The sequence below is a fragment of the Panicum virgatum genome, chromosome 9N, assembly GCF_016808335.1.
Source record: "Panicum virgatum strain AP13 chromosome 9N, P.virgatum_v5, whole genome shotgun sequence".
NCBI lineage: Eukaryota > Viridiplantae > Streptophyta > Magnoliopsida > Poales > Poaceae > Panicum > Panicum virgatum.
This window is the reverse complement of record NC_053153.1, coordinates 10522085-10548285: the sequence shown is the minus strand read 5'-3', so window position 1 is coordinate 10548285 and position 26201 is coordinate 10522085. Positions and strand designations below refer to the sequence as shown.

The 26201-nt window shown below is 47.4% G+C and overlaps 1 protein-coding gene and 1 long non-coding RNA gene across 2 annotated transcripts; one reads left to right on the top strand and one right to left on the bottom strand.

Moving 5' to 3' along the window:
- Positions 1-5101: 5101 nt before the first annotated feature.
- On the bottom strand, positions 5102-6278 carry LOC120687769. Its single transcript, XR_005680832.1, has 3 exons — positions 5775-6278; positions 5347-5494; positions 5102-5235 (listed from the first exon to the last, which is right to left on the bottom strand). It is a non-coding gene; the product is annotated as an uncharacterized LOC120687769 (long non-coding RNA).
- A 14776-nt stretch (positions 6279-21054) lies between these two features.
- LOC120690599 (GPN-loop GTPase 3-like) lies at positions 21055-25366 on the top strand. The gene is made up of 9 exons (XM_039973306.1): positions 21055-21366; positions 21729-21837; positions 21949-22030; positions 22391-22476; positions 22769-22872; positions 22985-23115; positions 23198-23291; positions 24599-24654; positions 25012-25366. Exons 1-9 carry the CDS (start codon positions 21322-21324, stop codon positions 25109-25111), a joined length of 807 nt encoding a protein of 268 aa, XP_039829240.1. The 5' UTR covers positions 21055-21321; the 3' UTR covers positions 25112-25366.
- The last annotated feature ends 835 nt before the right edge of the window (positions 25367-26201 follow it).

The following is a 26201-nucleotide window of genomic DNA, read 5'->3' as shown; positions in this document are numbered from 1 at the left end:
TGATACTAGAAACCGATGTTATAGTTTGACAATTTCTGATAGAGATTTAGCTGATCTAGCTTTTGCTGGTTTACTTGATTTTCATAAAGCAAAGCTAGAGGGACAATAATTTCTAGATGTTAGTCAAGTCTTACAAAAGGCTCTGGCTAATGAAAGCCGGGCTAAAGCTAGAGATTCTCAAAAGTCCAATGAAAAACCTAATCGTCCTGTTTATGTGCTCGGGTGTGATTCCAATTGTTCGGACGATGAAGGTAAAGATGTTTATACCGCTGAATTTGTTTGGTCCTCTAATGATAAACCTTGCATTTGCGGTTCTCTTAAGCCGATTCATAAAGATCGGCAAGAAAGATTTACTTTTGATGTATCCAAATGTGAGAGGATATTTGATGAATTATATAAGAATGGGTACATCAAGATGTCGCATGTCATACCGCCGCTTGAAGAATTAAAGCGGCGAGCTTATTGCAAATTTCATAATACTTTGTCTCATGCGACTAATGATTGCAATGTGCTTCGAAGGCAAATTCAATCGGCTGTTAACGAAGGTCGAATAATTGTTCCATAAATGCAGGTGGATCAGAATCCTTTCCCTGCACATACACATGTGCTTGAATTGAGTAATCCTAAAGTGTTAATTCGGCCAAATCAAGCCGAGTCAACAAAAGGAAAAAATATAATTATTGGTGAAGAAAGGTCTGAGCCTTCGAAATCTCATCAGGAAGCTCCAGCAAAGAAGGTCCTTGAAGATTCATCGAAGAATTCAGCGCTCGGGGGGGGGGGGGGCAAGAACAGAAGAAGGACGCCAGATATGCTCAGACCGGTCTGGAGACCGGTTTGACCGGTCCATCTGGGATTTCTAAAAAAAATTCCAGAAAAAACAAAAAGGAGAGGCCGAGTTTCAAGCAACTCTTGGCCAAGTATGAGGAGAAAGGAGCTACTCAGAAACAGAAGAAGCGACCAGATCAAGCTAAAGATACAAATCCATCATCGGAGCATCGTGAGCAATCGGCTTCTCATGTGCAGCAAGGTAATAATGTTTTTGCGCCATATTCATTTGGTGGGCCGATTGCTCCATGGTTCTGGTCGTATCCTTACTATTACACACCTATGGATTATAGTAGAATGTATATGCATCGATATTTTATTCAATATTCTTCTATATATCCAAGTTATGGTGCCTCTCAAAGACCGATTGTTGCTAGCAATAATCTGGTCAAAAGCAAACCTGATTGCAGCAAGGAGGGTGAGAAAGCCATAAAGAAAGACAACATGTATTTACAGCCGAGGTGGTGCCCTTCAAGCTTGTCTCACACCCAAAAAAGAAGGCTGCAGCGGATGCGCAAGGAGTCTATGGAACAGCAAGTGAAGGTTGTACCAGCAAGGTCGGCGACCATGAAGCAGGTATGGAGTCCTAAGCAAGTTGTTTCGTCATCAGCTTGAAAAAGAAGCAAGATATGGCCGATAGAATTTATCGCCCTTAGAACAAAATATGGCCGATGCATATTTATCATCGTCCTTAGACAATTTTGATCCAGAGGCTTGTTTTTTTGGCATGCTAGCATCACCAAAAAACAGGGGGGCATATGTTGACGACCAAAATTGGCACTGGTCGAACAGACCGGTCTGACCGGTGCTTTTAAGCGGTCTGACCGGTCAGACCGGTCTACCTGGAATCCGAGTACAACTAGAACTCTTTGTAGATTTAGATCTGTAATAGAATTTTTTGCGGATAAGTCCACCCCACCCTATAAATATAAAGGGTCACGGCCGATTAGGGCATCCAATCGATCAAATCAATACAACTTTTATCTTTTTATTTTTCTCTTGACCTAGCTTTTCCAATCTACTATTTACTGTTCCTCCGTCGTCTCTACGTCGATTGAGGGCGTTTTAGGTGGCCTGCCGACCCTAGAACAACCCTACGTGCACCTGCCCCGACGGGTCTTCCCGGGCTAACGTTCGTAGGCTTCGTCACCGATCTGCCGGCGGCAACCGGTCTGACCGCTCCAAGGGACCGGTCTGACCGGTCTACGCAGGAGGCGCTGCAGCGAGCTGCCTCTTCGCGCCGCACGTTCGAGTGCGTTCGTGTGTTGATCCTGAAAGGCGTCAACATACTTTTTCATATGTTGACGACCAAAATTGGCAGCAACCTGAACAGACCGGTTTGGCCGGTGTGTCCAGGCGGTCTGACCGGTCTAGGCGTCTGTAGACTGTATGGCATGACCAACCGGTCTGACCGGTAGGTCCGACCGGTCTGACCGGTCTAGGAGGAGTCCGAGTACAATTAGAGTTCTTAATAGATTTAGATCTGTAAATAGGATTTCTGGCGGGGTAAGTCTTCCCCCACCCTATAAATATAAAGGGTCACGGCCGATTGAAGAGGAACCCAATCGAATCTATCAAAAACACATCTTTTGTCTTTTTTATCTTTACCCTACTTTTCCAACCTCGACATGCTGTTCTTCTCTCGTCTCCATGGCGTTTGAGGACGCCCTAGCTGGCCTGCCGAGCCTAGGGTAACCCTACATGCGCTTGCCCCGACGGGGTCCCTCCCGGGCGAGCGTTCATAGGATCATCGCCGTTCTGCACGGCGACCGGTCTGACCGGTCCCTCTGACCGGTCTGACCGCTCCACGCAGGAGGTGCTGCAAGGAGCTCCTCCTCGCGTCGCGCGACCTAGCGCGATCATGTGTTGGCCCGTAAAAGGCGTCAACACAAATTGGCGACTCCGCTGGGGAACGAGAATCAGGCTATCATGGCCGATTTGTCAAACCCTAGCAATCCAGCATCGTCTGAAGAACTACTTGAAGAGTATCGGCGAGAATACGACAAAGCAGTCGAAGGTCTACTTTTGTCTTGCTTTCGTACAACAGAGCATGGAGTCGTTAAGATAAAGGAGTTGCAGACACCATCTACCATTGATGTATTAATGGAGATGCAATCTTCAGGTACTTTATCTGACATTCTATCTGGTTTTGTCAAGCATTTGATTGATAAGAAAGATAGTTCAGTTGCAATTCCTGTTATTCAAAAATCGGCTATTGAAAAGCCGACTAGTAATCCTTGCGAAATTTTGCATAATGTTGCTAGTCAAGATACAATTCGGCTGTCCCAAGCCGAAATTGTTGAGCCAAATTTCCCTAGCAAGAGCACAGAAACTAAGTTTAGTACTTCTACGCTCGGGGGGCAACAAAACATAGTCAAAGGTTCCGGTTGCACCGCAACCGGTCTGACCGGTTATCCGACCGGTCTAACCGCCTCGTCTAGGGTTTCACCAAATAATTCAAAACCTAAGATGGTTAAGCCAAAAAAACCCGAGATTGGTGTTTGGAAAACTGTTGAATCCAAAGGCCGTCACAAGCATCAAAAGGAAAAGCCGAAGCCCTTTCTTAGAGATCTTCCGGCTAAATTTAGAAAACGAAATAATGATGCTAGTCGGCTAAAACATCCAAAACACTCAAGATCTACTCCAAGACAACAATTCCATGATCGGAATCGGCAGACAAATAATTTTCCTAATTCAGTGCCGTTTTCATCACATAGGTCGTATACACATATACCATACGGCATGCCTTGTTTTTATCCGTCATGGTATTTTAATTCCTATATGCCGTCTCTTCCTACATATTTGTGCCCAAATTATATTACCTATAGGGAGCCGGCAATTAGTAAGCCATCATCTACGAATAATGGCCGTTTTGATCCTAAAAATCGGCCTGTGCAGAAAAAGAAACACATGGTGATCAAGCAAGTTTATCGTGTCAAAAAAGATGGGCGATTGAATAAAAATTCAGATTTGACACAAGATAAAGAAAAGCCGACCGTTGAAGAAACATCGGCTAGTTCCGTTGCTCAGATTGTTCCCAATGGAGACCATACTTCAAACAATATAGTCGAACAATGTTCAAGTTCGGCTGGGGGGCAAGATAAGAGCATCTATATCGGTTCTGACAGGACCGGTCTGACCAGTTCGTCAGTTCGTCAGACCGGTCTGAACCTGGAAAGTCTGGTGGTGCAAAAAATAGGATCAAGCCGACCTTTGAGGAGCTTCTGGATAAATACAAGAAGATATCTGCGCAAAAACAAAACAATCAATTGGAAGGCAAACGAAAAAGGAGTTCTTCATCACCAAGATCAAGAAAGCATCAACGGTCATCGTATTGGTCTTCGTCATTTATCCCGTCGATGCACGTACCATGGTCTGCATATTCAGGTTTGTTTAATCCATGGTTTGGTCATAATCCTTGGCTGCCATATTATGATTATCAGTTTTATACTTTTCCAAGGAGCTATGATTTGTATAATCGGCCGCATTGGCCGTCTCAAGATTTTTGTTATTGAACATGCTAAGAAATGTAAAGCCGAAATAGTTTGCTGATCGTAAGCTAGAAATTGTTACATGCTAGTTCTCTTAGTTCGGCTATTTTAGCATGTTTAAATATAATATATGGCCGCCGTATTGTTAATCTCGCCCTTAGACAATTTTGGTCCAGAGAAGTGTTCTTTGGCACACAAGCTTTGCCAAAGAACAGGGGGGCATATGTTGACGACCAAAATTGGCAGTAACCTGAACAGACCGGTTTGGCCGGTGTGTCCAGGCGGTCTGACCGGTCTAGGCGTCTGTAGACGGTCTGGCATGACCAACCGGTCTGACCGGTAGGTCCGACCGGTCTGACCGGTTTAGGAGGAGTCCGAGTACAATTAGAGTTCTTAATAGATTTAGATCTGTAAACATGATTTCTTGCGGGGTAAGTCTTCCCCACCCTATAAATATAAAGGGTCACGGCCGATTGAAGAGGAACCCAATCGAATCTATCAAAAACACATCTTTTATCTTTACCCTACTTTTCCAACCTCGACATGCTGTTCTTCTCTTGTCTCCATGGCGTTTGATGACGTCCTAGCTGGCCTGCCGAGCCTAGGGCAACCCTACACGCGCTTGCCCCAACGGGGTCCCTCCCGGGCGAGCGTTCATAGGATCGTCGCTGTTCTGCACGGCGACCGGTCTGACCGGTCCCTCTGACCGGTCTGACCGCTCCACGCAGGAGGTGCTGCAAGGAGCTCCTCCTCGCATCACGCGACCTAGCGCGATCGTGTGTTGGGCTATTGTCCCTATCCCTGCGATCAGAATGCACCCGTGGAGCTTGCCCATGGTTCCACTTGCTAATGTTCCACTGCGTCGTTCTGGACAAACAGTCTGACATGACTTGGGAAAATCTCCTTGGAAAAAAATTGTCTGGTCAAATTCGGTTTCAGAGTTACTACAGAAGCAAGATTGCAGTTTTCAACTAACAACAGACTGAATTAGCTTTGTTAGACTGGACATAAATGCTGGAACTGGACATACCCGAGCCATTCCAGCATTCTCTGCTAATCAATTGGATGGTTGACGCCTGCTACAGCCAAGCAGACGGCGCACATGTTTTATCGTCTTCGGCGCTCCTTGAGCAGCGCCTGCGACATCACTCTCTCCAGGGTTCCCCTTGCTCTATCCTCTGAACAATCGATACAAGAAAAAAGAAACAACAACCTATTTTAACCAGCAAAGAATCTTCCACAGAATTGCCCACTGATTTATCACCACAATCATTGATCATCGATGCATGATCATTGATTAGCAGCTGAGGTGAGCCAATCAAATTAGACAAAGCAATGCAACAGCTGGACAACATGATGAAACAAAAACTGAAGAATCTGTCATCAACATGCGTACTACCCATACAAGGAACCAATGTAAAGTGATTTTCCTCGGCAACCAGAATAACAGGAGCTTACCTGGGCCAATAGTGTCGAGTGAAGTGATCAGCAGGTTGTGAATCTTGGAGATGACAGCCAATCAGACGAGAGATCATCAAGGTCTATATAAGATCTAGGAATCAGGAGAGAGGAGATCAAACCCTAGCCAATATAGGAGAGTGTAACATCTCGTATTTTTACGGAATGTTATATACTCCAAAAATACTAGTTTTCAAAAAAAATTCGTGAGCATGTGATAAATAGATAGAATAACTTAAGGTTGACTCCACTCTCTACCCCAAATTACTAGTAAAATAAAATCAAATAAATGTAAGGGGCTATTTTTGCTAGTATGAATTATTTGGAGTTCATTTGCATCTTATGAAGTTCTCCTTGTTTAAATTTGGATTGAATGGCTCTTGTTTGAAATTGTTTGGGAATTAATTTGAACCAAGCCATTGGAATTAATTCCAAAAGCTAACTACCCAACCCTCTAACTAACTTGGACCTAAACCCAGCCCAGCACCCAAACCTAACCCGCTAACAGCTCACCTAACCCGGCCTGTTAACCTAACCCGCACTCAGCCCAAACCCCACCTGCGGCCCGCCTACCTCGGCCTCTTCCCGTGCGTGGCCCGACCTAGCCCAGCACGCGCGCTGCCAGCCCGTGCGGCTTTTTTATTTTTATATTTTAAAAAACATTTTTATAGAAATATATTTTTGGTTTCACATTTTACAGTTTTATACCCCGGCCTACCGCCCGGCAGGGGGCGGCAGGGACCTATATGTAAATAAATATTTTTTTTGCGCGAAGGCCCCTAGCGGGAGTCTGCCGCCCCCCTGCCGGTGGAGGGGCGGCAGGCAGCCCGCCCGCCTGGCAGGGTGGCGGCAGGCTCCCCCCAAATATAAAAGCTAAGCCCCTTACCTCGCACCCTCATTTCCTGCCCACAAGATCCAGAGAGGGGAGAGGGAGAGAGGAGGGGTGAGGGAGGTAATTCCACCAGCGAAGCTCTGCCGGATTTTGGATCCGAACCGCAGGTAACCAATATTTCTCAACTTTCTCATTGAAATTTTTTTGTATGTTTAATTCTATTATTAGTATTTTTTATTATTGCAAGCACTTAGGGTTCAGATTAGTGGTTAATTAAAATAATATATTGGATTAATTAAAATAAAGTTTTTGGATGGCCAGACATGTCGAGTAAGGTGGCGTTTCAAGTTCATTACGGTGACTTCTATAGAATTACTCATGATTCCTATGGAGTAAATCTATCAGCATTGGAAAGAAGACAGTGCAGTTTAGATAAACCCCTAGAGAGGAGTTTTGAGTCCATACGGAAATGTCTTCACAGGAAGTTCATTGTGAATCCAAAGACTCATTTGCTTACCGTTCATACCTTGACTTCCTGGAAAACTAATGGGGATTTTTGGGAGTTGACGCCTATAAGTAGTACGGAAGAATAGCAACATTACATGCACGCAGCTCTTGAAAGTGGGTGGCCTCTCGCAATGGTAATTCAGATTCACCAGAAGGCCGGTGATTTAGGTGAAGGGTCAACACACACAACATCTGACTGGAATGAAGAGATGGAAGAAGATAAAGAAGAAGAGAACGTGCAAGCTCTAGAACCAGAACCACAAGGTTTAGCAAATGAAGGCGAGCGGATACCTGGATTGTGGAGGACATGGAGAAAGAAGACCAGGATGCGCGAATAATGGAGCAATGTGGGGACTCATCAGACGATGAGGACGATGAGCGCTTCCCAGTGCTAGGTGAATGGCGTGAAGAGGGTTTTGGGAATCCAGTGGTACAAGATATTAGGAGTTCGGAGTTTGAATACAAAGTGAATGAGGTTGTACAAGGGACAAAGTATCGTACCATTGAGGATGTGAAGGATGCTGTGAAGCTCTGGGTTGTATCTCTGAGGAAGGAATTCAGAGTACTGAAGTCTAGCATTAAAGAATACGAGGTGAGGTGTGCAGATAGAGACTGTACATGGTGAGTGCATGCCTACAAGGGAAAGTTCAAGACACACTGGGAATGTTCAATTGTTACACCACATACTTGTAGATTGACAGGTGCTGTGGGACATCATCGTTATAACACATCAACTTTCGTGGCTAAGAAGATGTATGGGGTGATTCTTGACAAAATGGATTACGAGCCTGCATTGATAATTAGGGACATTAAACAGAATTTCCAGTATGTGATCAGTTATGCAAAGGCTTGGCGGTCTAAACAAAAAGTATTTGAGATGAGGTTTGGCACTTATGAAGCATCATATGACAACCTACCTCGTATGCTTGAAGCAATTGTGCACAGAAATCCTGGAAGTGCTTTTGATACATACAGTGTACCGAGCTTGTCAGGGGGGCCAAGCATTCTGCTGCGAGCTTTCTTCTGCATTGGAGCATGTGTGATGGCATTCATTTACTGTCTTCCTGTTCTGTGTATTGACGGCACTTTCCTGACAGAGAAATATAAGGGAACAATATTGACGGCAATCGGAATTGATTGCAACAAGCACATAGTTTCCATCGCTTTTGACTTTGTTGAGAATGAAAATACAGAAAGCTGGTACTGGTTTCTTGAATGTCTGAAGAATCACGTTGTTGTTGGAAGGCCTAATGTTTTCCTTATCAGTGATAGACATGCAGGTCTCCTTGCAGCTATAAGTCAGCTACAAGAAGGTAGTCCATTTTCAACTCCTATATGGCCAGATGTTGTCAGTAGGTTGTGTGTGAGGCATATGACTGCTAATTTTTATGAGCGGTTCAAGAACAAGGATCTGATGAATTTGTTCAAGCGATTGTGCGCTCAGAATCAGCAGAGGAAGCTCGATGCTTTGTGGGGGTATAATTGATGATATGAGCGCCGAATTGCTTAAGAGCCACGCCTCATCATCCAGCAGGAGACATTCTACAGATTCAGTAGTTGAACATGCTAAGCCATTTTCACGGTGGATTGATGGTGCGCCTAAAGAGAAGTGGTCACTTTTGTATGACACAGATGAGAGGCGTTACGGAATCGAGACGACCAACCATGCTGAGTGTTACAATATGGTAATGCGTCGTGTTCGTGGATTTTCTCTTGTTGGCATTGTTGAGTTCATCATGTATGGATGTATAAGGTACTTTAGGGAGCGGTACACATCAGCCGCTTCCTTACTTCATGATCCAGGATTGCGTTTTTGCAGAATAGTCAATGAGTACATGGAGAGAAAAAAATTGAAAAGGCTCGATTTCACTCAGTCATATCGATGGGCACAAAGGAGCAAAGATTTGAGGTATCATGCAGGGACAGGACCGGACAGGGTGTCCGCAAACAAAGGGTAATTCAAGAAGTCTTGATAACCATTGACGGGAGGGTGTTCTGCCGATGCCAGAAGCCAAAGGTGCATCACTTACCATGCTCCCATGTCATCGCGGCTTGTTCTGTATCTGGATTAGATGCTGCGTCATATATTTCTCAATATTTCACAAGAGAAGCCGCAGCACAGACTTAGTGTCATGAGATATACGGCATCAGTATTCTAGGCCCATTCACTCAAAAAAATCTCCATCCAATGCTCATCCCTGATCTAGCTACGAAGAGGGGCATAGGCCGACGGCAGACACGTCGTATCCGGAACGGAATGGACGAGTCCGAGGCTGGAATAAAGAAAAAACATTGCAACTTGTGTGGAGCGGACGGTCACACTTACAAGAAGTGGCCACAGCTTTCAGTACCCACTGCTGCTGTCGAGGCTGGACCTTCCGGGAATCTAACGGATGAGTCGGCTCCACCTACAAGAATTCACCGCATGTAGTTGTGCACGACACACATTCCAATGTTTTTGTTTGTACGAAACTAAGTATATTGTGTACGTAGTATGCCTAAATGTCTTGTTTAATTAGTTGGCAGTGCATATTTCTATAGAATTTGGTTGTAATGAATGAAATCTTCAATGTAATATCTTATGTGGTATCTTATTTAACGTTCAATTTAAATTTCGTTCATTGTATCAAATTGGTCAGCCCCAAATGCTTGGACACATGGTTTGTGGTCACCTTTAGCACAAGCACCAATTTTATATTGGGGGGAGCCTGTCGCCCCCCACCGGGCGGGCGGGCTGGCTGCCGCCCCTCCACCGGGCGGCAGGTGCCTGCCGCCCGGGAGGGGGGGCAGGCTCCCGCCAGGGGCCTCCGCGCAAAAAAATATATATTTATTTACATGTAGGCCCCTGCCGCCCCCCTGCCGGGCGGTAGGGGTATAAAACTGTAAAATGTGAAACCGAAAATGTATTTATGTAAAAAAACGTTTTTGAAAATATAAAAATAAAAAAGCCGCGCCAGCCCGTTTTCTCGCACACTGGCCCGCTAAGCACCATCGGCCCAGCAGCCTTTTCTCCCGCCGGCCCGCGAAGCAGCCGCTCCCCGCGCCGGCCTACACCACAGGCCAGCTCGCTCGCCGCCTCGGTCCGCCTTGTGCCACCGACGCCGCGGACCCACACATCAGGTGCCCCTGTGCACCTTTCTCCTTCCCCGCCGCGACGCCGCTCGCCCCGCTTTTGCTCTGCTCCGCGCTTCTCTGCACCGCGCCCTCGCTTTCTCCGCTCCACGCCAAGGAAGCCCGTGTTCCACGCCAGGAGCGCCTGCCCTGCTGACGCCTGCACCTGCCACCGAGCCTACCCCTGTCGGCCACACCCGCGCGCACAACCCCGCGCCGCGCCCCTGCGGCCGGGCCCGGACGCCGAAAAACCACCGGTCCCGGCTAGGGAAATCCCTAATCGGCGCCGCCTATAATAGCCCGCGGCCCCGAAGCCCTAACACCCCTCTAGGGTTTCGGTTTCCCGGACCACACCGCCACCACCAATTTGAGAAAAGGGGGCAGGAGGGGGAAAAACAGAGGAGCCGGAGGAGGAGCAATTGGCGGCTGTCACCGCCGGAGGAGGGGAGAGAAGGATGAAGTGAGGCCGTAGCCAAGCAAGGGGGAAGAGGAGGCGGAGCCGGAGGAGGAGGAACGCCACCGGGTCGCACCGCAGCCGAATGTGCCGAGAGCCGAGAAGGACGTCGCCGCCGTCGGGAGCTTCCGCCGCGCCGACGACCCGAACAACGCCGTCAACGCCCTGGCACCGCACGGCACGGCATCACGCCTTCCCTGCACCGGCCCGCCACGACACCGAGCACTATCTACTCCAAACCCACCAGTGAGCCCGCCGCCCGTCGCCCCTGCTTTCCCGTGGATGCTGCACGCCGCCGTGTTCCACCGCGTCGCGACCTTGCCATGGTCATGCTCCGCGCACGCACGAACGTCGGCATCACGCCGGCCACAAAGGCCTCGCCTTTCGCCCCGTGTGCACACACGCCTCGCCGGAACAAGCCGAGTGCCGCACCCTTAGCTCTTTCGCGCCCCTCACCGGACTTAGCCGCACCGCCGCCTCGGGGGCCCGCCTGCACCACGCCACGGTCGAGCCCCGATGCGCGCGCACGCACGCACGCACCGGCACCCGCCGGCATTCCACCACGCGCACTCTCGCCTCCTCCGTCGCCAAAAGTTTTGACACACCCACCCTCTTGTATCCGCAAGTACCTTCCAAACATACGCACACGGCCGCCGGAACATGCATGACGCTGATGACGGGCTTGATTTATTTCTTTCCTTATTATGCACACGGTGTATGCTTTTGGAATGATGAAATCATACCATGCATGCATGGCGCTGATGACAGACGATTGATTTATTTCCTTGCATGGCGCACAGGCACCCAGTGTTTTTTGGAAGGAAAAAACAGATTCATGGCACGCGTACGTCTCCTGCCGTCAGCATCCTGGCCACCTGTCCGCCGGCGCCCAACACAGCACACGTATGTCTCCCTGTCACCTCCTAGCCACCGTCGCGCCTGTCCGTCGGCGCCTGTCGTTCTACTACTTCCCATCAGCACCTCTAGGCCATACGATCCCCCGTTTCACAACAAGCAGATTGCAAGCCACAGCCCCTAGCGGAAAGATGACTCCTGTGTCTTCTTCTTCTTTTTTGTCTCTGGAATCTGCCATGGCACAATCTCATGGAACTGATGTTGATGTAGTCAATGGTGGCTTTTATTTATCCAGCGGACTACAACTTGCTGTAGCCATATGGAATCAGAGAATTGTACTTCAAGGACACCAGGTTAGTTATTTTCTTTGTGTATAAATAAATAATATGCTATATTTTTTAATCTACTCAATACTGTATAAAATAAGTGTAATACATTAATCTTGATCCATCGCAGTGCCCTAGCATTCATATGTTTTGTTACCCATGTTGACGACGAGAGCCACAAACATTTTGTCGAGGCTGATATCAACACCTATACTATCATGACTAATAGATTTCTTGTTGACCAGAGTATAGGTGAGTATGATTCATAGATGTCTATTCAAAGAACCACAATTTGCAGTATTTAATTTTTTCATCCCATATGCATGTTAGATGTTCAGCTGCATCTGAGCATAGTTCAATCTGTCTAAGCAATGTAAGAGGATACCCATGGGATCAACATTAGAAGATATTTTAGTGGTATTTATTGTCAATTATTTATTATTTATAATTATTGTATTGTCAATGATATATTGATTGTTAATATTAATATTGTCAACCCTTTCTATGTATGTATATACATTTATGATTACAGACCCTATTTTGCGTGATAGCATCAAATATGCGGTTGTCGCTCGAGCTGAAGAGCTAAGGAAGTTCCATGAAGTACCACGCTTGGGTGTTGAAGGCCATAAATTTGCATTGAAATATGTATACAAGTACATGAGATGCTGTGAGAATTTTGAATAAATCAAAACCGAAGAAACTCGAGAATCTGAGTTAGATTTAGAATGGAGTGGATTGCTATGTTTTTAGTAAAAAATAATTTAATTGTTTTAGTATAATTTTGTTGTTTTAGTAATCGTTCGATGTAATCCAACTTTACTTTCTTATATCAATTTTGAGTCTCGTATTATTTTTAAATATAATTACTCTTTACACACTTGTTATTTTTGATATAATTATTTTTTAAACACGTGCCTGTGACTCCAATAGTCTAAACTAAAAATTAAAATCTTTTACCGCACCTCCGTGAGCAGCCGTAGCTGTCAGAGACTGGACGAGTCAACTTTCACGCGGAGCAGCACGTGTCCGCAAGTCTCAACACCGTTTGCCGGAAGCGAGCCGCTCCGGCTCCGCTGGCCGCGCCGGCGCCGGGCCGCCATGGCGCCATGCATCTCGACCGTCCGCGATAGCTTCGAATTAATTAATAAAAAATAAATGCTCACCCCCATGCGCACACGCAGATCGCTTTGGTCCGGTGGTATCTTCTCAGTCAGAACCAGCTAGCGTCGATTCTTTCGGGCAGTCAAACAGGAGCACATGTAGTGTCGCGGCACCTTTGATTTCTTTTCTGCGTGGAGTTGGCAAGTACGGTCGTCCAGACATACCGTCGTCTCACGGCAGCAGAGGGACACGCACGCGAAATTCAGGCTCATCTTTTTCGTTCTGACGGTCGGCCACGACGAAATTTCACTGCTCCTAGTCCGATACATGCAGCACTTCGCGCTTGGCAGGCGATGCACGGTACGCGTCGATCACCGGCCGACAGAAGGCACGCGTGAAATTGCCAGCGAGCGTAGAGCGTACTACACTAGAGCCCACTACAGACTGCAAAGGCGGTCGCCCGCATGTCTGCTGGTTTTATAATAACGGCTGTCGCCACGATGTCGGATGAGTCTCAGCGAACTGAACTTATCGTTATATCCAATCGGCTGCCAGAGCCAGCACTCGATCATGGACAGGTTAGTCAAGCCAGGGCTAGGTCGACGTTGATTACCATTTCCGGTATCGGCCAGTCCTTAGTCAGCCCACTCAGCCGCCGGATCGATCGACTTCAGCCACATTTCCACCTCGCAGTTACTCCGAATTTGCAGTAGAATTGCTCTCTCAACTTCCCCAATGCAGCCGCCTCCTTGCTCTATAAATTCTGCCCACACGGTGCCGTCGATCATCATCCTCGCTCGACAGCTCGATCAGGTAGCTGATCAACTCGAGTTGGACGGCGGAAAGCTCAGACTTCAGCACGCAAGGATGGCGCGATCCGTGCCCCGACGAATGCTTCCGCTGCTCCTCGCCGCCTGCTTCCTCCTCCGTCTCGTGGTGTCCGACTGCTCATCAGCAGCGGTAGCAGCATTGTCTCCGGCGGAGGAGCCGCGGGAACCAGCTGGTGGCGCTCACGGCGCCGCGTGGCGCCACCAGGTGCCGGTCGTCGATGCCGAGGCACGCGCCGCCCGGACCACCATGGAGCTGGCGAGGTACGGGGACGCTGATGACGGCGAGGCACCGTCGGCAGCGGCGACACCTGCGCGGGGTGAGGGCGGCGTCGCTCCGCGGCCGCCGCGGCAGGAGACGAGCGGCGGCGGCCGAACGCTGGTGCGAGCGGGGCTGAGGCCCGCGGTGCTGCTGCGCTCGAAGCTGGCGCGGCGGCTTCTGGCAGCAACGGCAGGCGTCGTCGAGGGCACCGGTACGGACGGAGCCGGCCCGTCGTGCCACTCGAACAACGTGCACATAGACTGTCCCCCGGCGTCGTCGAAGCCCTAACGACGACGACGCGGCCGGGCTTGCATTGGCTGCATGTGAACATTTATTTTATATGTTTATTACTTTTATTCACGCACCCAAATAAGTAGCCCTAGGCTATCAACTGGATGGACACGGCCACACGTGTGGTGTGTCCGTTGACCACTGGGGATCGCTATAGCTAGGATAACATGTACATACGCATGAAAACATGATTATGATTACCAGGCAACATATGCGTGCATAGATATTTGTGTGTTCAACTTCTTCGGCACAGAACTAACAGCATCGCTCCCCGCACTTAGGCTGTTTAATTCGTGAAAAAGTTTGGGTTCTACTGTAATATTTTCGTTGTTATTTGATAATTAATGTTCAATCTTAAACTAATTAGGCTTAAAAGATTCGTCTCGTGCCAATCAGTTAAACTATGTAATTAGTTATTTTTTTCAACTGTATTTAATGTTCAATGCATGTGTTCGAAGATTCGATGTGATGAGTATTGTAGGAAAAAAGTTTGGAAACTAAACAAGACCTAAGCAAACTCGTCAGCGAGAACACAAAGCATCAGTTAGTCCGTTCTTCCATATATTCCAATCTAGCTATAGCTACACATACAACTGTTTTTTGTTGTCTGTAAAACAGTGCAATAATTTGTGCCGGTATATATCTCTTGGATTTAACTGAGACCTCCTGGTGACGAATTACGAAACCTCTCCTCCTTTAGTAAAATTCATTTGTTTCCCTCCAAATATCACACGACGTCGTTGCATAATGTAAGTACACCGATCGAGATCTTTCCTTCCTGACTCAGAAGTCAGAACCCTGCTGGCTCCAACTCCTAGGCTGTGTAGTTCCAAAATTTCTCTCTCCAAATTTTACTATTCACCTATCACATCAAATCTTTTACCTTATGCATGGAGTATTAAATGTAGGTAAATAAAAAAACTAATTGTCACTACTACAGATCGGGCCATTTGTCCCGGTTCCAAAGGGCTATTTGTCCCGGTTTTGGAACCGGGATTCGGCCGCCGGGACAAAAGCCCTGGAGGCTTTTGTCCCGGGTGGTAGAACCGGGACAAAATGTCCCTCGCGCTAAAAATTCTTTGCGCCCTGCGGGATTGGAACCCAAGACCTATTGCCTAGCGCATGGCCTGCTTGCCAACTCACCTAAGCAGTACATGTGACTCAGTAAAGAATAACTATCTTTTGAACTATCGCGTGGAGGGGCCTTTTGTCCGGGTTGGTACCACCAACCAGGATAAAATGGTCACCCTTTTGTCCGGGTTGGTGTTACCAACCAGGATAAAAGGGTTGGACCTTTTGTCCCGGGTGGAGCCACCAACCGGGACAAAAGGGGGGGCCTTTTGTCCCGGTTGGTGGCTCCACCCGGGACAAAAGGCCCCTGTCCCCCGCTGGCCCGGCTAGCCTTTGGACCCGGGACAAAAGCCATCTTTTGTCCCGGGCCCAAAGGTAACCGGGACAAATGATCTGGAACAAAGACCTATTCTGTAGTAGTGTGTATAGTTTTGATGTACACGACGAGACGAATCTTTTGAGCCTAGTTAGATCATGGTAGGACAACAATAACCACACACAAATGAAAAGTACTACAGTGTGCTACAGTGCCCGATGTGACTCTTTTTACCACCATTTTACGGATCTAAACACAGCCCTACTTACTGGTGAGGCGCGGCGCGGCCCTGTTTGGTTCGGCGTCTGCATTCTAGAGTTCCTAGCACGCATGTTTTTCGAGAAAAGAATCTCGCATGCATGGAGTACTAAATGAAGTCTATTTGCAAAACATATTCAGGGATGGGTGTAACTTTTCGCGACGAATCTAACGACGGTAATTAATCGATGATTAACTACAGTGATGCTACAGTAACTCATTCTTAAATCACGCGGTCAAAGGCCTCATTAGAATCTTTAGGGTTTCTAGCGCGGGGTTCTGAAGTTGGTTTTATAAACTGACTTTATTTGACACCGTAATTAACGGTCAAAGTGCGTTCTAGTCCATTATAGAAAAACAAACAAGGCCACTTTTCGTGGGCACGCGGTTGGCTGGTTTGAACCGTCACTCATGCTGACATGCATGCAGTGTATCATCAGATGAGACACTACATGAGGACTACGCTTTCTTTAAGAGCAATGCAACATACCCTGCGGACTGCGGTGGCGGCCATAGTTTCTGCGAATGTAGGGTGCCTTCGTTGGCCACACAAATTGTTGTGGCGATATGCCCACGCATCTTCCGAGATGAGTTCTTACGCATGTACGAAAAAAGTTGGCAAAATAGCCAAATTCATTCATGAACTATGAAAGGTTCCAATATCAGTTCATGAACTATCCAAATTGACTCAACTTCGTCCATTTGCTGACGCGGCACGCCACGTTAACTTGCCTCATCACCATCTCCTATTGAAATGACCATTTTATCCCATCCTTATTTTGAACAGACCAGCAATGTCTTATAGTTTAGAGACTGAATTGAGTGTTTTCATAGTTGAGGGATAAAATTGAGCCAAACGGCTATTTTGCCAAAAAGTTCACCAACCCACACCGGCGGTCGACATCCCAACGCGCGTAGCGTAGTAGTATCTCAGGTATCACACCGACCCCTCCCCTAGTGGCTGCGTCGTCAAACCGAGCTAGCGCGCGCCTGCCGAAATGCCTCTGCAAATTCGCTCGCGCCGCAGCTCGTTTTCGGTCAGCTCTGGTCGCAATGCGCCGTACGTGCTCCGTCGTGCTCGCTCGCACTGGGCTTGCCTGCGGCCTCTTTCCCCCTTTGGCAACTGGCAAGTGATGATGTGCTGCCGCGTGCTCCATCAGCCGCGCTCGCAGTTGCAAGGAAGCAGAGAGGAAGAAGCGTGTGCGTGATTAGGTTACAAGCAGGGAGGAAGAAGTCTGAACAAGCAATCTCCACATGGGCCATCCATTCACATGCAGGCTTTCATACGTAGCATTTCCGACGACACTACCTTCGAACTCCATATATATATCTTCTGCAGGAAGCACCGTGTAATGTGACTTTGGAACTTACCCTGGCGTTGCGCTCTCCCGACACATGCACGGCTCTCCCGAGCTGCGCCCAAGTATAAATCCACTCCCACGCAGCCACGCAGGTCCATCAAGCTCGGTGCACTCGGGTTTGTGACACCAGCAGGCAAGCACAACACACACACACACACACACACACAGAGAGAGAGAGAGAGAGAGAGAGAGAGAGAGAGAGAGAGAGAGAGAGAGAGAGAGAGAGAGAGAGAACATGAAGCCGGCACGCCCCGGGCACGCGGCGTTGCCGTTGCTTCTCCTGACCGCCTGCTGCTGCGGCCTTCTTTTCCAGGCCGCCGAGTGCGGAAGACCACCCTCCTCTCCGAGGGAGCCGCGGAAATCTCCTGCTGCTGCCGTTCGCCGCGACGGCGACGCCGAGGAGGTGCCGCCGCACCAGCACGCCGCCGGGACCCGAGGGGGAACGACGACCCGACCCGTGGAGATGGACGGCGGCGACCTCGGGGTCGGGAGGACCAGTGGTGATGGTGGCGCGGCCCGCGCGGCGCCGTCGTCGGGAGCCACGCCCGCGCGGGGCAAGCCGGGGGCGTGGCGGAGGAGGAGCGGAGAGCTGAGGCCGCCGGCGCTCAAGTTGGCGCGGCGGACTCTGGCTGCAGCCGTGGCGGAGGCGGGGCCCGGCGCCACCGGCACGGACGGAGCCGCGGCGTCGTGCCACTCGTACAGCGAGCACACGCGCCCCTGCCCGCCGTCGAAGCGCTAGTATGTAACCAGGGCACCAGGCTGGGTGGGAACAGTTCCAGGCTTCCAGCTCGAGTCGTTCCATGCATCTCTATTGACACTCATACTAGTGACCCCCCTAGTGCAAATACTTATTTTGGTATGCTTATGCATGTAACAAAGTAACCGTAGTAGTTATTGGGCAGGACCTTTTTCGGCACGTGTTAGTTTATCCATTGCAACTGTAAAAATACATTTTACACAAGATACACAAAAGACGATCACTTCTTACCCGTTCAGTACTGCACTGTCTACAAAAAGATTCATCCATCCATGCTGTTAGTGCGGGTTGCCCGAAAATTGGGTTAGAATAAGACTAGCTACAGTGGTGTGCATCGGCTCCAAGTGACTCATGTTTCAGGCATCGAGTTTCAAACTCAGCAGTGGTTGACTCTTCCTCCCTCTCCTTTTACTCTGACACAAGTATTTCTTTTACTCTCCCTCTCTCTCCTCAATGCATCGGGGAGGGAACAATTCTCGATGGCAAAAAATTTTGCCTAAGCATCGGTGCTGCAGTGGTTGACTCGATGTCCCAACGCTCTCTCTTCTGATTCAAGCATTGACGGAAGCCACCACTATGGCTAGTTTAAGGGGCTTGGAAAAACTGGACTACTAGAGCGTGACGTACTGACGTGGCTTTTTATTCTGTGGAAAAAAGAAAGAAAGAGCAGGATGCATGCAACATGTCTCTTCATTCTTCAGGAACGAGAAGCGCCCGCGCTGATTGGGCCGGGCACACACAACGCGGCGGAGCTAGAGAGAAACTGAGAGGGTGCGGCACTTCAGATCATTTAGATGATGTATGAATTTATATGATGAAATTTTAGAAGTAGTAGCTGGTTTTCAAAATTTTGTTGGTGCTGCCGCACCCGGCACCTATAACGTACACCATTCGTTTCAAAATAAGTGCATTTTTAACCATTAAATATCATGTTTTGAGGAGTTAAAGAGAAAGGCCTGCTAGCAGCCCCCCCCCCGGACCCGGGGGGCGACGCCGCACCTCCACCGACCCCCCCCCCCCCCAGTTGGCCGCCGCCGCCGGTGACTGGCCGGGCGGCCGACAACTAAGCCGAAGTCGGCTTCGTTTGCCCCCCTCCCTCCTCCCTCCCTTCCTCCTCCCCCAAACTCGCGATTCTTGACCCTCTGCTCCACCGCCGGCTGTGCGGGTCCAGATCCGGCGGCTCCCTTGCTGGATCCGGGCTTCCTTTGGCCTGATCTGGCCTCCCTGGGGCTCCTCGTCGGCCGGCGCGGCGACGGTGGTGCGCGGGCCGGCGGTGGTGGTGCCGGCGTTGCGGCTCGGCTCGTCGCGGCTCGTCCTGGGCCTGCGCTGGCGCCGCGCGATGGCTGCAGCCACTGTGGCGGCGGCGGCGGCGCGGGTCCCCGGCCCCCGGTGTCGCTGGCATGTTATCCCGCCCCAGGAATGGCCATCGCTCGCTTGTGCCTTCCTGTCTGCTGCTTCCGGTGGCCGCGGGTGGGCTCTCCTGTGTTGTGGCGTTGTTGTTCGGCCCTCGGCTTTGGAGAGGGTTTGAGGTGGAGGCGAAAGCCATATGTATCCTCGTGGACCGATGACGATGACGCCTGCGGGCGACATTCACCTTCTTGAAGGCATCATCCTTTTCACCTCTTCTCTCTCTTTCGTTGAGCTTTTCGGGCGAAAGCCTTGACCTGTTTGGTCGGACGACGACGGCGCCTTTGGCGTCGCTGCCTCCTTGGAGGCGTCGTTTTGGAAGCTCGGCTTGCGGTGGTCGTCTGCTGGTGGTGGTCGCGAGAGTCTCCGCATCTGCTCCTGCCTTTGCTTGCATCGTCGACATCGTCTAGGTTGCATTGGTCGTTATCTGGCGGATGCTTTGCCGCCCTGTTCTGGTGGATGCTTGGCCACCGTCGTCGTCTTGATGATCGTTTCTGGCGGATGCTTTGCCGCTAGGTGGGTCGGGTGGATGCTTTGTCACCCTTGTCGTGTTGCCGATCCTTGCACCCTTGGCGTTGTAATATTCTGTTGTAGGTTCTAGTTGTGTTTGTGTCTAGGATCGCGGGATTGCCTGTCTTCCCCGTTTTTTCTTGCTGTATTTTTTTCGCCTTAATAGCCTCTGCCTATTAAGATTTGTACTGGTCGTATTGCTTTCTTCTTAATGAAATACGTGCTCAGGCACGTCGGCGAAAAAATCGTGTTTGACCATTCGTCTTATTCAAAAATTTTACATAAATAATAAATTAAATAATTTATTATTAAAATATTTTTAGTGATATAATAAGTCATAAAAAATAAATAATATTTATGTAAAATTTTTTAAATAAGACGAATGGTCAAATACGATGTCTGATGGTGAAAGAAATGCACTTATTTTGGACGGAGGGGTAGCTCCGCCCAGCGCCCAGCGACTAGGGTTCATCTAACCGACCGGTCTCAGGTTCCGGTTTACCGGACCGGTTACCGGTAGAAACCGGTCAAATTTAAATTTAAATTCAAAAAACTCAGTTCAACCGGTTCGTACCGGTATACCGACCGGTTAGACCGGTTTACCGGTCAGTTTGACCGGTTCACCGGCCGGTTTGACCGGTTTGAATTCAAATCCAAATTTAAAATCGCATGTGTAATCGGTATACCGGCCGGTTAGACCGGTTTACCAAGTGGGCCTTAATGGGTCATCTCATTTTTTTCTTTTTCTTTTTGTTTTAACTTTAAATGCCCGAAAAGTATGTTAAACGAACGAATTTTTGAGAAAATTTGACACCATTAGATTCGTCGCACCTTGAAGTATTTTTAGAAATCTTTTAAATTTTTTTCATTTTTTTAATTTAAATTTAAATTTTAAATTTGGACCGGTTTCATACCGGACCAAACCGGTACCGGGCCGGACCGGTTACCGACAGTTCTGTTAACCCTGCCAGCGACACGTCTCGACCCGAAGTCCACAACCGACTCAGCGAGCCAACCAAAAAGCCCGCAGAGAGCGGCCGCGGGAGCGAACCAGCGAACCAGGCCAGTTGAGTGAGCGAGCCGCCGAGAGCCCGAGACATCGATGGCACTGTCCACCCTAATCAGCGCCCTCTTCGCCGCCGCCGTCTGGTGCGCCGCCTACCTCGCCGCCGCCATCTCCTCCGCGTTCTAACCCGCCGCCCCTCGCCCAGCTCCCCGCTCCTATTCTGCACCCTCGCCTCCTGCTCTCGAAACCCTACTCCAAACTCCCCCCTCCGCTCCGCCGCACTCGCGCCGCCATGGGGTACGCGCAGCTCGTCATCGGCCCCGCCGGGAGCGGCAAGGTGAGGGTCCCCCGACTTCCCGCTCGCTTCCTTTTCGCGTTTAATTCTCTTGATGGGACCCCGTGGTCGCGAGATGGCTTGATTAATCCCCGGCGCTGATTGGGGTTTGGTGCGAATCAGTTCGTCCCTCCGGTCTATTAGGGCTCTGATGGTGCTGCGTTTTAGCTCTGTTTAGCTTTGACCCGGTATAGTTTGGGTCTGCTCTAGTGGGGTTCCGTTTCTTGCATGAGGCGATTTCCTCTGCTCTATTTCGATGGTTAGTTCGTTTTATTTTGCAAGCGTGCATGCGTGTTGCCCTATGGCTGCGGTTGGTATGCAGACGCTAAAATGCCTTGTTCTAATCGGTTGTTGATACTGTGCAGTCAACTTATTGCTCCAGTTTGTACGACCATTGCCAGACCGTGGGCAGGTCAATTCATATAGTCAATCTGGATCCTGCTGCAGAGCATTTCAACTATCCCGTAGATATGGGTAAAGTTTCTGTTTCCGGTGACAAAGTACAATTCCTGGGCATCGTATTTTCCTTTATTAGTGACTGCTCTTAATTGCTTTTCTCCCCCCTCCTCTCTTGCATGTTTGCAGATATCAGGGAGCTGATTTCGTTGGATGATGTTATGGAGGATTTTGGAATGGGACCAAATGGTGGCCTTATCTACTGCATGGAGTATCCTATTGTTTAACTAATTTTAGCACGTCCCATACTCCCATGACTATTCTATTGTTTAACTAATTTTAGCACGTCTCATACTCCCATGACTATCTTGAAGCTGCTGGTTCAGTACATATTGGTTTCAAAGTCATTCCCTTGCTTAGCTGTTCAAACAGAAGAACAAAAAATTTTGGTTATGTAATCACTGGATGCTCCTTGCCATAAGTGCTGTGGGGTGGAATAGCTTAAGAATTAAATTAACTGTGTTTTGGTAGTATAATTATTGAAGGATATTGGATGTTCCTTATGTGCATGGTTTGTTACTTTAAATAGGATTTTATGCTCTCAGTTGCTGTTTCCTTAACAACGACTCAGGCATCTTGAAGATAGTTTGGATGATTGGTTGGATGAACAGCTAGAGAACTATTTGGATGATGACTATCTTGTGTTTGATTGCCCTGGTATGTTCTCAATTCATCTCTGTATGCTTAATAATTTCCTAATACTTGCACACTTTCTCCTCATGTACTATTCTTACTACTTGCATGAGTGACAAAAACAAGCAATTATCTATCTCTTCGTAGCTATTACTTGACTACTTGTGCATTAAGCCTGTGCAAAATACCATCTTGAGTTACCTCTAGTGTGTTTAGCAATGCGAATGTGTACTTCACACTTTTCTTGAAATGAGATAATTATACATTTAACATCACACAATATCAGTTAACAAGTTTCCGCCTCTCATTTTCCCAGGCCAGATTGAACTATTCACTCATGTTCCAGTTCTGCGCAACTTTGTCGAACATCTGAAACGGAAAAATTTCAATGTTTGTGCTGTGTACCTTCTTGATTCGCAGGTTCGGGTCACTAATAGTTTTTTTTCTTTTGTGACATGAATAGAAATTTTATTGGCAGTGAAGATACTGAACCAAAATCCAAGCCTGACTTTGATTGTTTTTCTTGGTCTAGTTTGTCAGTGATGTAACCAAATACATCAGTGGTTGCATGGCTTCTCTTTCTGCTATGATTCAGCTTGAACTTCCTCATGTCAACATCCTTTCAAAGATGGATCTGGTCTCCAACAAAAAAGATATTGAAGAGTATGTTCCATTTCTTTCCTTGTTTACATAGTTGCAAATATTTTCAACTGCCTTTTCTGAATTAGTATTTTGATATTTCTAGGTATCTAGACCCGAATGCGCAGGTTCTTCTGTCACAGTTGAATCGACAGATGGCACCCCGGTTTGGCAAGTTGAACAAGTCTTTGGCTGAACTGGTATGCCTGCCATGAGCATCATACTTTATGACATCATTTATTTTGTGAAATATTATTACTGGAATTCTTTAGTGAGGCTATGATGCCATGCACTCATAATTGCGGGTTATACATTTTATACAATTAATTTATCCTCTGGATACAGAGTGGTTTCCAGGTTAAGATTTGCCCAAATGTTTGAATACTTTCTATGATGCATTTGCTTCTTCGTGCAATTGTCCATGGGCACACCACACCTTTGTTTTCATCAGGGGTGAAGCTAGAGCAAACATGAGGGGGTGCACCATTAGCACTAGGTTGCTCTAAGAGATGCATAGACTCTAATTTGGAGGGTGCATGAGTGGTGGAAATTTGATTGTAATATGTTTTTTTTTGTTTTTTCATGGGTGCATTGTTACTCACTGCTTAGAGATTAGCTTCGCCCCTGGTTTTCATTATGGATGGAAAGTGTGAAGCATTCTTTCAACACCAATGTTTGGCTGTGGTGACTGGAGGTCTGCTGGGGATGTATCAGAAAATTCAGAATCTGGGGGATTTCCAAATATGGGTCTCTTTCAAATTTTTTTTATTGATCTAGTGTTTGTTTTTTCATCTCTAGCCTACCCCAACTTACTTGGGACTCAAAAAGGGTTTGTTCTTGTTGCTTGATTAATCTAGTGATAATACTGTTTTCAAGTGCTTTACCTTTCATTAAGTCCATCTTTTCTGCAGTGGAAAATTATTCATCTTAGAAATTGCATTGCTTTGGCCATGAAGTAGTTCAGTTTCTTGGTAGCCAAAGTCACAGAAACATTGACACAAAGTTTTACAGGCAGACAGATTTGTTCATCTAAGAGCACCTCCGAGTCTTTCTAAATTTCACTCTCTAAATCATCATTTGGAGAGTCATGTACATAAAAGTCGCTCTCTATACATCTTCACTCTCCAACAGCTTTTCTATATCTTGTTTACACTCTAGAGAGCCATTTTCGCTATCTATCTTTGGCTAGCAAGAAATCCGGAATAGATGATGGCTATATTTGGATAACCACCTAGAGAAGCTCTTGGAGACTATTTTTCCATCAAAATCTCTATTCCTAACAATTAGGATGGATATAGAGAGTCTCTTGGAGTTGCTCACCTTTAATCATTTTGTATGCTATTGACCTGTGTGGTTCATTATTTTTGTGTATGTCATGTGAACTAATCTGAGATGCCGCTTCTCTCACTCATATCAGTTTCATGTTTAATTGTTTATTGTTTGACTTTCGTAGTGCCCTCTTTCAGTGTTCTCAGCCTGCACTATTAATCTCAGTTCCATCGTGTAGGTTGATGATTACAACATGGTTAATTTCATACCACTTGACTTGAGAAAGGAGAGCAGGTAACACTGTTTCTTTCCCTTAGGTTGATGATTTCAGCATAGCTAATTTTGTACTACATTTATCTGGAAGACAATATTTTCATCTTTGCATCTCAAAATTTCTGGTGCTGAAAGCACACGCACATGACACCACTTCTGTGAAAGCCATGTTGCAATCAGAATCCAAATCATACCATGGGAATAAGATACTCTAAATCTGGTCAGTTTGGAATGGAACTTATTACCGTTTCATTTTCTTGCTGCTGACTCTGAGATTTCTTGTGCATTTCATGGCATGGGTGAACATGCAAAACACCGTTCTTTTTTAAAAACTATTTTATTGTATTTTCATACCCATAACTGCCCTTGTTTTTGCAGCATACAATATGTGCTATCCTACATCGACTCCTGCATCCAGTACGGGGAAGATGCTGACGTGAAGGTTAGGGACTTCGATCCTCCTGAGGACGACGACTAGCTATTTGATGCTTTTGAAACTGCAAACGACTAGGTGGTCGTGTCTTCTGTCTTGTGGTGAACCCTTGGTTTCTGAGTAGGCGTTCATGTGGTGTCTACTTGATCTCTGTAGATGAAACAATGCGAACTCCTGTACGTTATATATACCTGATTCTGCTTGTATGCCTGACAACTAGTTGCTGCTTGCAAGAAAATCCCATTCTGGAGTTGTTGGAACACCAGAAGTGAAAACTACCTCACTGAGGCTGTTTTTGTACGCACCGTGAATATGCTCGCCAACTATCCCGGGTTCCCGGCAGACAGACATGCATGCAATGCAACAAAGTAAAACTTTTTTTTTGAAAGATTGCGGGAGCTCCGCTCTGTCATTTAAGGATGGAGGAGCAGAATTACAACAGATAACTTACAAAGTCTTTAGAGCATCTCCAAGAGCTTTTTCAAAATCTACAATCTAAATTATCATTTGGAGAGTCATTTGAGTAAAAATCGTTTTTCATATCTGTCTTTTCCAACAGTTCTTCTATATCTTATTTGTAGTCTAGAGAGCCATCTGTACTCTCCATCTTTGGATAACATGAAATCCGGAATAAAGAATATCTATCTTTGGATATTCATTTGAAGAGCCTGTTGGAGGCTAATTTTCCATCAAAATCTCTATTTTTATAAATTAGAGAAGATATAAAGAGTCTCTTGGAGATGCTCTTACATAGGAAACGAAGCCCTCAAACTCAAGGAAAATAGGACTAAATGGATTAAACATTAAACGAAGATAACTCAGGCCTACCACAGGCCACACTCCTACACAGCATTTCAGACTTAATCTCCTGAAGCACCTCCCCTGGAGTCAAGGTTTTTTGCTCAAAGATGATCTTGTTCCTTGCCTTCCAAATGTTCCAGGCGCCATAGATCATTACCGCTGCCTTGAGTCGTCTATTCTTCTTTGGTAGATTAGCTAGCTCCTTCTCCCACCATGTCTTGACCTCAAGGCCCAGGGCCGGCTTGGTGACCCCATTAGCTAGCTCCGGTAAAAGGATCATTTTTTTTTAATATGAAGGGGATTCGCGTTTGGCGGCTCATAGCGCAGGCAAGAG

Bases quoted from the DNA above. Each gene is read 5' to 3' on its own strand.
- LOC120690599 (XM_039973306.1), top strand. From the start codon at position 21,322: ATGGGGTACGCGCAGCTCGTCATCGGCCCCGCCGGGAGCGGCAAG. The intron at 21,367-21,728 runs GTGAGGGTCCCC...GATACTGTGCAG, and splicing joins GCCCCGCCGGGAGCGGCAAG to TCAACTTATTGCTCCAGTTT. The intron at 21,838-21,948 runs GTAAAGTTTCTG...GCATGTTTGCAG, and splicing joins CAACTATCCCGTAGATATGG to ATATCAGGGAGCTGATTTCG.